The 12,201-nt window shown below is 50.5% G+C and overlaps 1 protein-coding gene across 1 annotated transcript in view; it reads left to right on the top strand.

Moving 5' to 3' along the window:
- Positions 1 to 12,201, top strand: part of LOC142312925 (uncharacterized) — a 135,873-nt gene that overhangs the window by 65,690 nt on the left and 57,982 nt on the right. Inside the window, 1 exon segment of the mRNA XM_075351913.1 lies at positions 6,139 to 6,324. Coding sequence (XP_075208028.1) covers positions 6,139 to 6,324 — 186 coding nt within the window.

Raw genomic sequence — 12,201 nt, forward strand, 5'->3', positions numbered from 1 at the left:
CAAAGAGGTAAGGTACCTTGGATTGGGTATCCCCCCTCCAATTCTTCAGCCAAAGAGCCCTTCGCGCTGAGTTAGAGAGGCCCGTTGACCTCGCAAGGAGCTTGAGGGAGTCGATGGAGGCGTCTGCCATAAACGCCGCCACTCCCTGAAGCAGTGGGAGCGAGGCAACTATGTCCTTCCTTGGTGTATCCCCTTTCAGCTGATCCTCCAACTGCTGGAGCCACACCATCAAAGAGCGTGCCACACATGCACTTGAAACAGCCGGCCGCAGGCCTCCGGCCGCCAATTCCCAGGCACCCCTTAGGAAGCCGTCCACCTTCCTGTCTAGTTGGTCTTTAAGTGACCCCATATCCTCAAGTGGCAAGGTGGTGGAACGGGAAGCCTTGGCAATGGCCACATCAATCTTAGGGGTCCTATCCCAGGAACCCGAAGCTCCCCCCTCCACCGGGTATTTCCGTTTCAGCGAGGAGGTGAGATTCAACCGCCGATCCACCTTCCCCCATTGGTCGTCAATGAGGGACTCAACCTTCTGGGGAATCGGGAAACCTCTGCACTTCTTGGCATCAATGCCCCCAAACATAATATCCTGGGTCAACTCCGGCCACTTGGGGTCCACTATGCCCATGGTAGACCTTACGGCTTTGATCAAGTGTCCTACATCTGCGGCTGAAAAGCAGGGCCTACCCCCATCATCCGAAGAGGAGGAGGAAGAGTCCGAGTCAGACGTGTCAGCCACAGAGGAGGCTGAAGATCCCGAACCCTGGCCCGAAACCTCTGGTAGGGGGGAACGGTGAGACTTCCTGCGTTTGTTATGACCCTTGAGCGACTTCAGGGAGTTTTGCACCTCCGCTCGGATGATGTCTCTCAATTCTGCTGCCAACCCAAGGGCTTCTTTTGCAAGGGTTTGCTGGATACAGGCAGCGTACAGGGCTTTGGCGTATTCTGGGGCCAAGGATGACTGACAGATAGCACATTCCTTAAGTTTCTTCTTAGATGCACACTTTCTAGATGCCTAAGGAAAGGGGGGCAAGAAAACAAAAAAGGGGCTTTTAACACCCTGCTGACCACGAAGATCCACTCACCCCCTGACGCAAGAAGTACTACCAGATCCGATGGCTGAACCCTGTCCTTGGGTCTATCCCTCCTGGGACTGCCCGACCGACCGCTTCCTCCACCGGACCGGGTGCTCCTGGATTCGCACGCCGACGTCCGCCGGGTGCTGCGTGCAGGAGAAGTGGCATGCCGCTCACCACTGCGGGGTGAATGGGTGGCCCTGGATTTGCATGCAGATGCCTGCTGGGTGCTGCGTGCAGGTGAAGCAGGCTGCCGCTCACCGCTGCGGAGTGAATCGCCGTCCATTCCGGAGAGATCATACTCACGTTCCTGGTCGGTTTAAGAATCACCGCTGGTCCATGGGCAGCGCCATCTTGGATCCGGGTGCGCATGCTCAGACAGTAGCTTCCTGTCCGCACCGCGCATGTCTCCGCGTCACCTCCGGTCTTCGCTCCAGCGTGCAGCACGGCAGGGACAAGCCTTACGGCGGCAGCCATGCGTGCGCACAGTCCTGGAGCGACGTCGACCGAGCTCCAGCTCCAGGTCCGCGCCTCACCGCCGCATGGGTCTGAGACCGTGGGGGGGTGCTTCCAAGCCTGGACACCGGCTTCAGGTAAGAGACTCGGCTTCCACACCAGGCCAGGCCTGGGACAGCGATCCGTGGGTGTCCCATCGGGACAGGAAACCTAAACTGATGCGGTAGAGAGGTACCGCATTTTTATTTCAGTGGGTTTCCTGTCCTCAAGGGGCGGACCTCTCAGGTGGTGCTGTCATGGGCGAGGGGGGGAAAAAAACAAACTAAAAACGTTCAGAACCATTTTCAACCTAAAATCTCTGAACCACTACATAAAAAGGTAGAAAAACTCAAAACGGAAACCCCAAAATCGGCAGTGAAACACCTCTTTCCATTCTGCTACATGGCAGTGATAGATTTAAAGAACACATACTATCACGTCCCGATCCACAAAGGCCATCAGAAATATCTCCAACTAGCGGTAAAGATCGACGAGAACCTAGTTCACCTGCAATATCAGTGTTTCCCATTTGGCATCTCATTAGCTCCAAGGGTTTTCACCAAGATTGTAGTCAAAATGAAATCCTATATAAGAAAGAGAGATACAGTATCTAGGTAATTCCTTATTTAGATGACTTTCTAGTAGTGGGAAGGCCAGAAAGGGACTATTTTTAGTGACGGTCAACCAGGTACTCTCAGTTTTGGCAGAGTTGGAGTGGCTAATAAACGGGGCAAAATCTAAAACAAACCCTGCTCAGTTCCAGGTTTTTCTAGGGATCTGTTTAGACTCAACCCGCCAATATTGTTTCATTCCAACTAAAAAAAATATTCCGGATAAGGCAGAGAGTTCTTACTGCTCAGAGTCAGCAGAAAACGTCTCTAAGAGAAGCAATGTCCCTATTAGGTTCTCTGACAGCCATGATTACAGCCATTCAGTGGGCACAGTTCCACACGAGAGATCTTTAGTGGCAAATTCTATCAGCGCAATAGGCAGAAGTGGCTCATCTAGATCACACTTTCCAGAAAACGTTTGGGGTTCTTTGGACAAACAAAACCTTTTAAAGGGAGTTCCTTGGGCTACTGAATACCCCATGGTTATTAAGACACCAGCCCAGTTAGCTGGAGAGCTCACCTACAGGGTCAGTACTTCCAGGGGGGTTGGAGTCCTGCTTTCAGAGACAGCTTCTCAAATCTTAATAATTTTATTTCATTTTTTCAGGATCTCATTTATATCTCATCTCATCATGTCTCATCTCATGGCTCATCTCAACGCCTTTCACTCCATACACAGTAGCCGACGGAGCTCATCAGGAGATTTTTTTCATTTTTCAAAGAAGCATAATAGCCTTAGGTGTTAAAGCCTCCAGGATCAGAGCGGTGTGACCACCGCTCTGATCCTGGAGGCTTTAACACCTAAGGCTATTATGCCTGATGAGATCCTGAAAAAATGAAATAAAATTATATGGACTCTGGATAAAGATCATGATGGGCAAGATTTGACGAGATCATGTGAAGATGAAATGTAATCATATGGACTCGGTTTAAAGAAATTATTGGAGGTCTCTAGGCACCTAGAAGACAGAATTGGAGATAAGTGGATAAGTTCCATATTTCTGAATTATTAGTATTCATGAGCTGATATATATCTCAGGAATACAGGGTCATTTTTAAGGCAAGTCGTTGAGGAAGATCATTGAGGGATAGCTCCTTCCTCATAATTATTGTTTGCCTTTACTATTTTAACTCTTGTAATGTGGATGTGCCAGAGATAATGGTGGTACTCACCACTTTTTGAGACGTTTATATTACTACCCAATAGGGATAGAGAAGGGATTGTTAAGGGCGAGCCGCCGAGGAATGGGGGCATCGTTTAACTTAGGATGTGCTCCATTGTTAGGTAGGGACATTTTTTGAGGGGAAGACTAGGGATTGAATATAGTCCTACCCGTCTCTCTGAGTATTGACGCTTTCCCGGGTGGAAGTATTGGTTGTCATCCACTCTAAAACCTCTCTGTTTGTCTTTAATGAAGTGGGTGAGACTACCTATTGTCTTTTATTTTATGTATTATTGACATTCATTTTTTGGTGTATTGTACGTTTGGGTCAAAGGACTCCTTTTTAATATATCCAAATAAAGTATATAATTTTTTAAAAAAATTCTTCTTTGTCACTCAAAGTGAATAGGTATATTTCTGATAGAAAAAAGATGATAATTACTCACCGATAATTGGATTTTCCAGAGCCATGACGGCACCGTGCTAGTTCCCTCCCTGGTTTGGTGGCAAAGTTTTTTTCACAATAAAAAAAAAAGGGGGGGGGGGATATGTACAGTATATAACACAAAAGGGTTCCTCCTGTATGGTAGTGGATATCTATTAATATGGCAGTTATCTCTTATGCTCTGAAAACACACTGGGACTTTGGCGAGATGGTGCCCCTTTTTATATTATAGTAATTCTCTTTTTTCATGCTAAATACTTGGTCGAGACATCAATATAATAATGGCATTCAAATAACGCTTCATCAACCCATCACCAGCCAGTATGTGTACAACTACGGATACAAAGTGTTACTGAGTGCACGGAGGGTGTAGAAACATGAAAGGAGGGATCAGATTCTGAGGAAAAGTTATGAAGGGAGAAAAAGGAATCATGAGATAAGTGATGTGATAGATAGACCCGTCTAAATAAAAAACAATTAGGGTATGATTAAAACTGTGGATACTTGGAATTACCGTGTATCCCTGAAAATAAAACCCTATCATTTTATTTTGCCACGAAAAATGCGATAGGGCTTATTCTCGGGGATAACACGGGTGAAAGTTTACCCCCCAAATAAATGCAGATCCCCATTCCCAGGAGAATCATTTACCAGACCCAGGTCCTCATGCGATCTTCGGTGGACGCTCCCAGGAGGTACCGTATTTTTCGCTTTATAAGATGTACCGGATTATAAGACGCACCCCCAAATTTGGTGAAGGAATAGAGAATTTTTTTTAATAAATGGGGTCCGTCTTATAATGCCAGTGTCCGTCTAAGAAATCATATAGAGTATATGTCCCTCATAGCCCCCCCATCCTAAAATTAGCCCCCTTAATCTGGATATGGCCACCGTATATTGAATATAGCGTTCTTGTGCTGGCACACATCCCCTAGTGATGCAACATGTCCCCTATTGCTGGCACACTGCCCCCTGTGGCTGGCACATGGCCCCTATGGCTGGCACACGGCTTCTGTGGCTGGCACACATGGCCCCCTGTGGCTGGCACACACGGCCCCCTGTGGCTGGCACACACTGCCCCCTGTGGCTGGCACACACGGCCCCCTGTGGCTGGCACACACGGCCCCCTGTGGCTGTCACACATCACCCTGTGTTAGATATCGCCCCCATGCTGCTGCTTTTAGTAAAATAAACTCTTTCCTTACCTTCTCCAGCACTGTGCTCCCTCGTGTCCCCCTCCTTGGGGTTGAGCTCCGGCCTCCTGCCTGCATTTCCTGGTTCGCGGCCCCGGTCATGTGATCGGCACAGCAGAGTGAAATCTCTGCATGCATGATCACAGCACCAGGAGGGAGACCGGGGAGACACGCTGGAGGGGGTAAGTAAAGAGGTTTTTTTTATTTTATTATGGGCAGCAGCATGGGGGCCATAGCTAACACAGGGGTGCATGTGCGATCAAAGGAAGCACAGGCAGATATAATATGCGCAGCTCCCCCAGCCCATCGCCGCGGTGCGGTTTCAGCACCACAGTGATGGACAGCGGCTGTGCATATTATATTAGCGGGAGCAGGAGATCAAAGGCTCCCTCCCGCAGCTTCACCAGCCCCCCCAGCAGCCCCCAGCACCGCTCCAGAGCGGCCCCCACCTCCCCTGGACCCTGCAGTATATAATCCGTATATTCGGTTTATAAGACGTACCCCCTACTTTCCCCCAAAATTTGGGGGAACAAAAGTGCGTCTTATAAAGCGAAAAATATGGTATGTTTCATGTGGTCCTACCCAGTTTCTGGTCGAAATCACATACATCAGATCACACAAACACACTCACCACATCCGTCGATAATGAGTGCTTCCGCCCAGCAGAGGAACCTGGGACGCAGTGCAGTGGAGAGGACGGACCTCTGACCTTTCTGGTGCCATCCGCTCTGTGGCAGCATATTGCGATGGACTTTATCAATGACCTGCTGAAGTCCTCTGGCTGCACAGTCATCTGTTAGTAGTGGACAGGTTTTCCACAATGATCCATTTCATTCCTATGACTGGTTTACCCTCTGCGTCCAGCACATCTAACTGCATGGACTACCACTCCACATCATGTCTGACAGAGGCATCCAGTTCATTTTTTGTTTCTGGAGGGCCAAGGGTAAGCTGCTGAATTGTTACCTTGGACTTCTCAATGGCCTATCATCCGCAGTCCAACGGCGAAGTAGAGCGGGTCAACCAAATCCTGACAAATTTCCTGTGGCACTTTGTCGACGAAGCACCACAGTAAACGGGTCAAGTTCCTTCGTTGGGCGGAGTTCTCATACAATATTTACGTGAGTGAATCCTTTCCTAAATCTCCATTTCACGTAGAATATGGACAACAGCCCAAAATCCCGTTCCCAGCAGAGATCACCTTTGGCAATCCAGCAGCCGATGATCTTGTCAAAACTTTCTCTGAAATCTGGGCAGAGACCAAGTCCTCCTTGGACCAGACATATGAAGAGGCATGCTAATAAAGGAAGCTTAGACCCTCATTCGTTCCGGTCCAGAGACAAAGTATGGCTCTCTTCCAGATATGTCCGCCTCAAGTTGCCATCCTACCAGCTCGGTCCCTATTTTATCTGTCTCTTCAAGGTGCTCCAGCAGATTGAGGTATAAGGAAAGCACCCGGCTTCCTTACAAATTCCCAGCTTGTTCCATGTGTTTCTCCTCAAACCCGTCATCCTATGCCATTACTACAGGGATACAGGTACCTCTCCTCCACTAGTCAGTGATGAAGACACCTTTAAGGTAACATTCATCCTAGCTGTAAAAGGGTTTGAGGTAAAACCTCTGTAGCGCATGGTCCCGGCGCGGAACCCCTGCACGCTCCCGCTGTCATGCCTTGGCGGGGGAGCCATTCTCACCTGTCCGGCGGTTCCATGCGCCATGTTCCTGCAGCGGGAGCCTGCCGCAACCTCCTCCTGCTGCCAGGCCACATGCAGGCCTTTTGGGAGCGCCTGAAGGGTGCGCGCGAGGCCACACCCCATTCTTAAAAGGCCAGCGTCCTATTACACGAAATTGATCTTTGAGGTCAGCAATCACTCTTAAGATATTTAAGGCACTCTTCCATTAGTAGTCATCTGGCAAGAAGCTTCTTAGGGGTCTTGTTGCAGGCACATCAGGGGTTGGCCGAAACAAACTGCAGAACATCTTGGTGCAGCTTTGGCCACCAGTAATGCTGAGAGATTAGCTGAATAGACCTTCTATCCAGTGTGGCCGGCCAACTTGGAGGAAGGACCCCACTGCAGAACACGCTTCCTGTCTACTTCAGAAATTAACGTCTTTCCAGGACGGACTCAAGACATGTCTATTGGAGACACTGGATCATCTTGGAAGACTCGATATTGTGCTGAGGCTCCTTCTCTTGATTGTCTGACAGAAAATATCTGGACAGCACGTCTGCCTTGACGTTGTTCTCGGACGGGTGGAAGTGCAGAGCGTAATAAAAGCGGACAAACAATAATAACCACCAGGCTTGACGTGGATTCGACTTCATAAGTTCTTTCAGGTTATCAATCAAGTTCAAATAATAAAATACATATCAAGTATAGAAAAACATAATTTCGTCATTATGTATCTATTATAATATTAGAAATCAATAATAATATCCTTAATAATCACAAGAATCAACCTAATTCTTGTTATTTTCATTGGCATCACTGCCAGAGAGGGGAGAGACATATGTCCCGCCCCCACGCCAGCCGTCGGGCTGCTCGGATCCGCAGTGTGGCTCAAGGGATTCTTCCGGACCTGGGGGTCGCACGGACACGTCAAATAAAAGGGGATGTATTTGTACGGGATTTGCCGTAGACACTCTGTGACGCCACCCACGGTGTTTGGTGAAGTGTGGCACCACCACTGCTGTTGTGGGGCACCCGGGGGCGATGGGATGGCAGCTGGATGTTAACCCCTCCGTGGGTAGGAATGGATGCCCCAGGGCCCAGTGTCTCTGTGCTGAGGATGGTGATTGCAGGGGGCGGCGCGCCCGGTCAGACCGAGGAATGTTAGTTTACTCACAATTGAATGAATCACAAAAGTCCAATGGTAAACCAAGGTGCTGGTGGCCGGCCGCCGCAGCCGGGTGTATTCTGGTCCCTCACCCGGGGAGATGGTCTGTGTCCCTTTCCTCTACACTGTGTTTTTGGTGTGGTGGACTTCCCGGTGTGGAACACGGGAGTCTGCTCCCGGTACTTTGGTTGAGAGTCTTGCCCGCTGATGCTGACCCTTGAGATCTACCGGGCCCTGGCGGATGCCCTATCCCCCGGGGTGGGTGGTTGTCTGCTTTCAGGACTTTGGGTGGGAGAGGACCTATAATCCTGTCCTCAACTGGTTAATTAACAAAGCCGGTTGTTCCGGTCTCTGCTTCAGGGTCCAGGTACCCCCTCTGTGCACGGTTTCCGGGTCGGTTCTCCGGTGTCGGTACTGGCGGGCTCCAACCCTGCCCCGGTCCACCTCGGATCTCCGGCAGCCATCTTCCCGTCTCCTGACAGACAGGGACCACCATCTGCCACCTAGCCAGTACACCGGGGCTCCAACCTCGACGCCTTTCCTTTTTGGCTCTGCACTTGAGCTTCACTTTCTCCTCAACTCTCCTCCTACTCCACTCAACTTGAACTTCAAACTCCCACTGACTCTTTTCCCGCCCCGGGTTCTCTAGACCCCTAGGTGGGCGTTCTCGATCTGCCTGGTACTGCCCACTGGTTTGCCTTTCCTACCCTGGGGGGGTGACTAGGGTTTTGTTGGCTAAGTGTAACTCTGTGAGGGAAGGTGTTATGCGGGGGTCTATTCTGTGTGAACACCTGGCGGCGCCAGGGCGTCACACAAATAAGAGTAGAAAAGAAGAGCATAACATGCATATGTAAGTGAAATCGTATATTGCACATTTAGATTTCACCTAAGCTTTGTGCAAGTCATCCATCCAGGGGATGTGAGTATGACCTGTGATTGGCACCCATAGCAGTCATATTTGTCTGAAGCTTTTCCAAGAAGAGTCTCCATATGCAGGGCTGTATTTTGCCTCCATGCTACCCTAGGCACTTTAAGTGGTCGCGCCCCTTAGTGACAACGTAAAACTGAGTTTTCCCACATGACATCTGTTTAAGGTAGATCTACTCTGTAAAACACTTTAAAAAGTATCAATGAGAAATGTAGGGCACTAACCCCCCCAATGGGGATCACCACAGGCACATCAAAACATAGCATGAGTATAAAATATTCCCACCACACCGTCCCCAGTTATATACTGTGACTGTCACACTGCCCCTAATAAACTAAAACACCACACTGTCCTCACTTATAAATTATACCCACCACACCTTCCTCAATTATGAAATATGATCTGTTCATTGTGAGGAGGGAGCAGCATGATGTGAGGACAATGTCCCATGCATGCTGTTCACTCCTCACAGTGTCCCATGCATACTGCCTCCTCTTCACAATGTCCCATGCATGCTGCTCCCTCCTCACAATGTCCCATGCATGCTGCTCCCTCCTCACAGTATCCCATGCATGCTGCCCCTCCTCACAATGTCCCATGCATGCGGCCCCCTCCTCACAATGTCCCATGCATGCTGCCCCCTCCTCACAATGTCCCATGCATGCTGCCCCCTCCTCACAATGTCCCATGCATGCTGCCCCCTCCTCACAATGTCCCATGAATGCTGCCCCCTCATCACAATGTCCCATGCATGCTGCTCCCTCCTCACAGTGCCCCATGCATGCTACCCCCTCCTCACAGTGTCCCATGCATGCTGCCCCCTCCTCACAATGTCCCATGCATGCTGCCCCCTCCTCACAATGTCCCATGCATGCTGCTCCCTCCTCACAATTTCCCATGCATGCTGCCCCCTCCTCACAATGTCCCATGCATGCTGCCCCTCCTCACAATGTCCCATGCATGCTGCCCCCTCCTCACAATGTCCCATGCATGCTGCCCCCTCCTCACAATGTCCCATACATGCTGCCCCCTCCTCACAATGTCCCATGCTTGCTGCTCCCTCCTCACAGTGTCCCATGCATGCTGCCCCCTCCTCACAGTGTCCCATGCATGCGGCCCCCTCCTCACAGTGTCCCATGCATGCTGCCCCCTCCTCACAGTGTCCCATGCATGCTGCCCCTCCTCACAATGTCCCATGCATGCTGCCCCCTCCTCACAGTGTCCCATGCATGCTGCTCCCTCCTCAGTGTCCCATGCATGCTGCTCCCTCCTCACAGTGTCCCATGCATGCTGCCCCCTCCTCTCAGTGTCCCATGCATGCTGCTTCCTCCTCACAGTGTCCCATGCATGCTGCCCCCTCCTCACAGTGTCCCATGCATGCTGCCCCCTCCTCACAGTGTCCCATGCATGCTGCCCCCTCCTCAGTGTCCCATGCATGATGCCCCCTCCTCACAGTGTCCCATACATGCTGCCCCCTCCTCACAGTGTCTTATGCATGCTGCCCCCTCCTCACAGTGTCCCATGCATGCTGCCCCCTCCTCACAGTGCCCCATGCATGCTGCTCCCTCCTCACAATGTCCCATGCATGCTGCCCCCTCGTCACGGTGTCCCATGCATGCTGCCTCCTCCTCACAGTGTCCCATGCATGCTGCCTCCTCCTCACAGTGTCCCATGCATGCTGCCCCCTCCTCACAGTGTCCCATGCATGCTGCCTTCTCTTCACAGTGTCCCATGCATGCTGCCCCCTCCTCACAGTGTCCCATACATGCTGCCCCTCTCCATGAGCTGCTAATGCTGCCTTCCTCTTTTCCATAATGACACCTCCATGTTGCCCCACTCATGCTAAGACCACCACACTAACGTTTATGCTGAGACACCCCCCCACACACACACACACTATTCCACTCTTGATATTGACTCCCCTACATGGCTCCACTCCATACTGAGCCCACACATGCTGCCCCTTCTCCATAATGAGCTCCCAATGCTGCCACCCTCTTATTCTGAGTCCTTACACTCCCCCCACCCAATCGATTTTGTCATTGCACTATCCCTCAACCCTTGTCCTCTGTCTCTAGCATCAGCCTCTATCTTCCCTCAGCATCAGCCTCTATCTTCCCTCAGCATCATCCTCTATCTTCCCACAGCATTAGCCTCTATCTTCCCTCAGCATCAGCCTCTCTCCCCCAGCCTCCCCAAGCATCAGCCTCTATCTTCCCTCAGCATCAGCCTCTCACCCCCAGTCTCCCCAAGCATCAGCCTCTATCTTCCTTCAGCATCAGCCTCTCTCCCCCAGTCTCAGCCTCTGACTCCCCCCAGCCTCAGCCTGCCCCAGTCTCCGCCTCAGCCTCCCCCCAGTCTCAGCCTCCCCCCAGTCTCAGCCTCCCCCCAGTCTCAGCCTCCCCCCAGTCTCAGCCTCAGCCTCCCCCCAGTATCAGCCTCTCCCCAGTCTCAGTCTTAGCCTCCCCCCAGTCTCAGCCTCAGCCTCCCCCCAGTCTCAGCCTCCCCCCAGTCTCAGCCAGTTTTTATCTTCCCCTGCAGGAATTTTGCAAAACATGCCCAAAGAGGGAGTAGCTGTAGAAAAGCAGCTCTGAAGGAGCTGCCAAGCAAAGGAAGTGAACAGTATTTGACAGATATTTTTTCTGTGATGTTTTGGCCATAACGGCCTTGTTCACAGAGTTTACTGTCGTTGGTGGTTTAGTGTGTTGTGGGTATATGATTGCAAAAAATTCCCAAAGAAGAGTATAGCTGTCATTGGTGGTTCAGTATCCTAATGTAATGGCTAGAAAAGCAACCCTGCGGGAATTTACTGTCATCTGTGGTTCAGGGTTTGATGGGTATAGCTAGGCAATCGGCCCTGGGTGAGTAAGCTCGCCTTTGCTCTGTGGGAATCTATCTTATTCCAGGGCCGATTGCCTAACTATACCCATCAAACACTGAACCACTGATGACAGTGACCAGGTAACTTGCACCAAACACCTGCCACGGGTGCTTGGTGTATTGTGGCATCCCTAGCTTACTCTGGGTTATCTGAACTGGATTTACTGGGAGTGCAGGGATGTCTGTGAATATAGGAGGATCGTTATCTCTAAACAGATTCGCTCTTTATGTGCATAAGAACTGATAAGTTTATTAGCAAGCACAGACAGTTCACCTGGGCAGTGAATTATCCACCATGAACATCTAACACATTGTATGTCTTTTATCTTCAGAACGTCTCATTCTCATTGACATTGATGTGAATAGACTTTGGACAGATGAAAACGGCGGTTTTTAAGGAAGTTTTTGCAAAAATCGAACCAAAATTTTACAACTAAATAAATATATTTCTTAAACCATATACATTTTTACTAATATTGCAGGTTTAGGCCCAGTCTCAGCCTCTGCCTCCCTCCAGCCTCCCCCCAGTCTCAGCCTCTGCCTCCCTCCAGCCTCCCCCCAGTCTCAGCCTCCCT

Source organism: Anomaloglossus baeobatrachus, chromosome 5, assembly GCF_048569485.1.
Source record: "Anomaloglossus baeobatrachus isolate aAnoBae1 chromosome 5, aAnoBae1.hap1, whole genome shotgun sequence".
Classification (NCBI taxonomy): Eukaryota; Metazoa; Chordata; class Amphibia; order Anura; family Aromobatidae; genus Anomaloglossus; species Anomaloglossus baeobatrachus.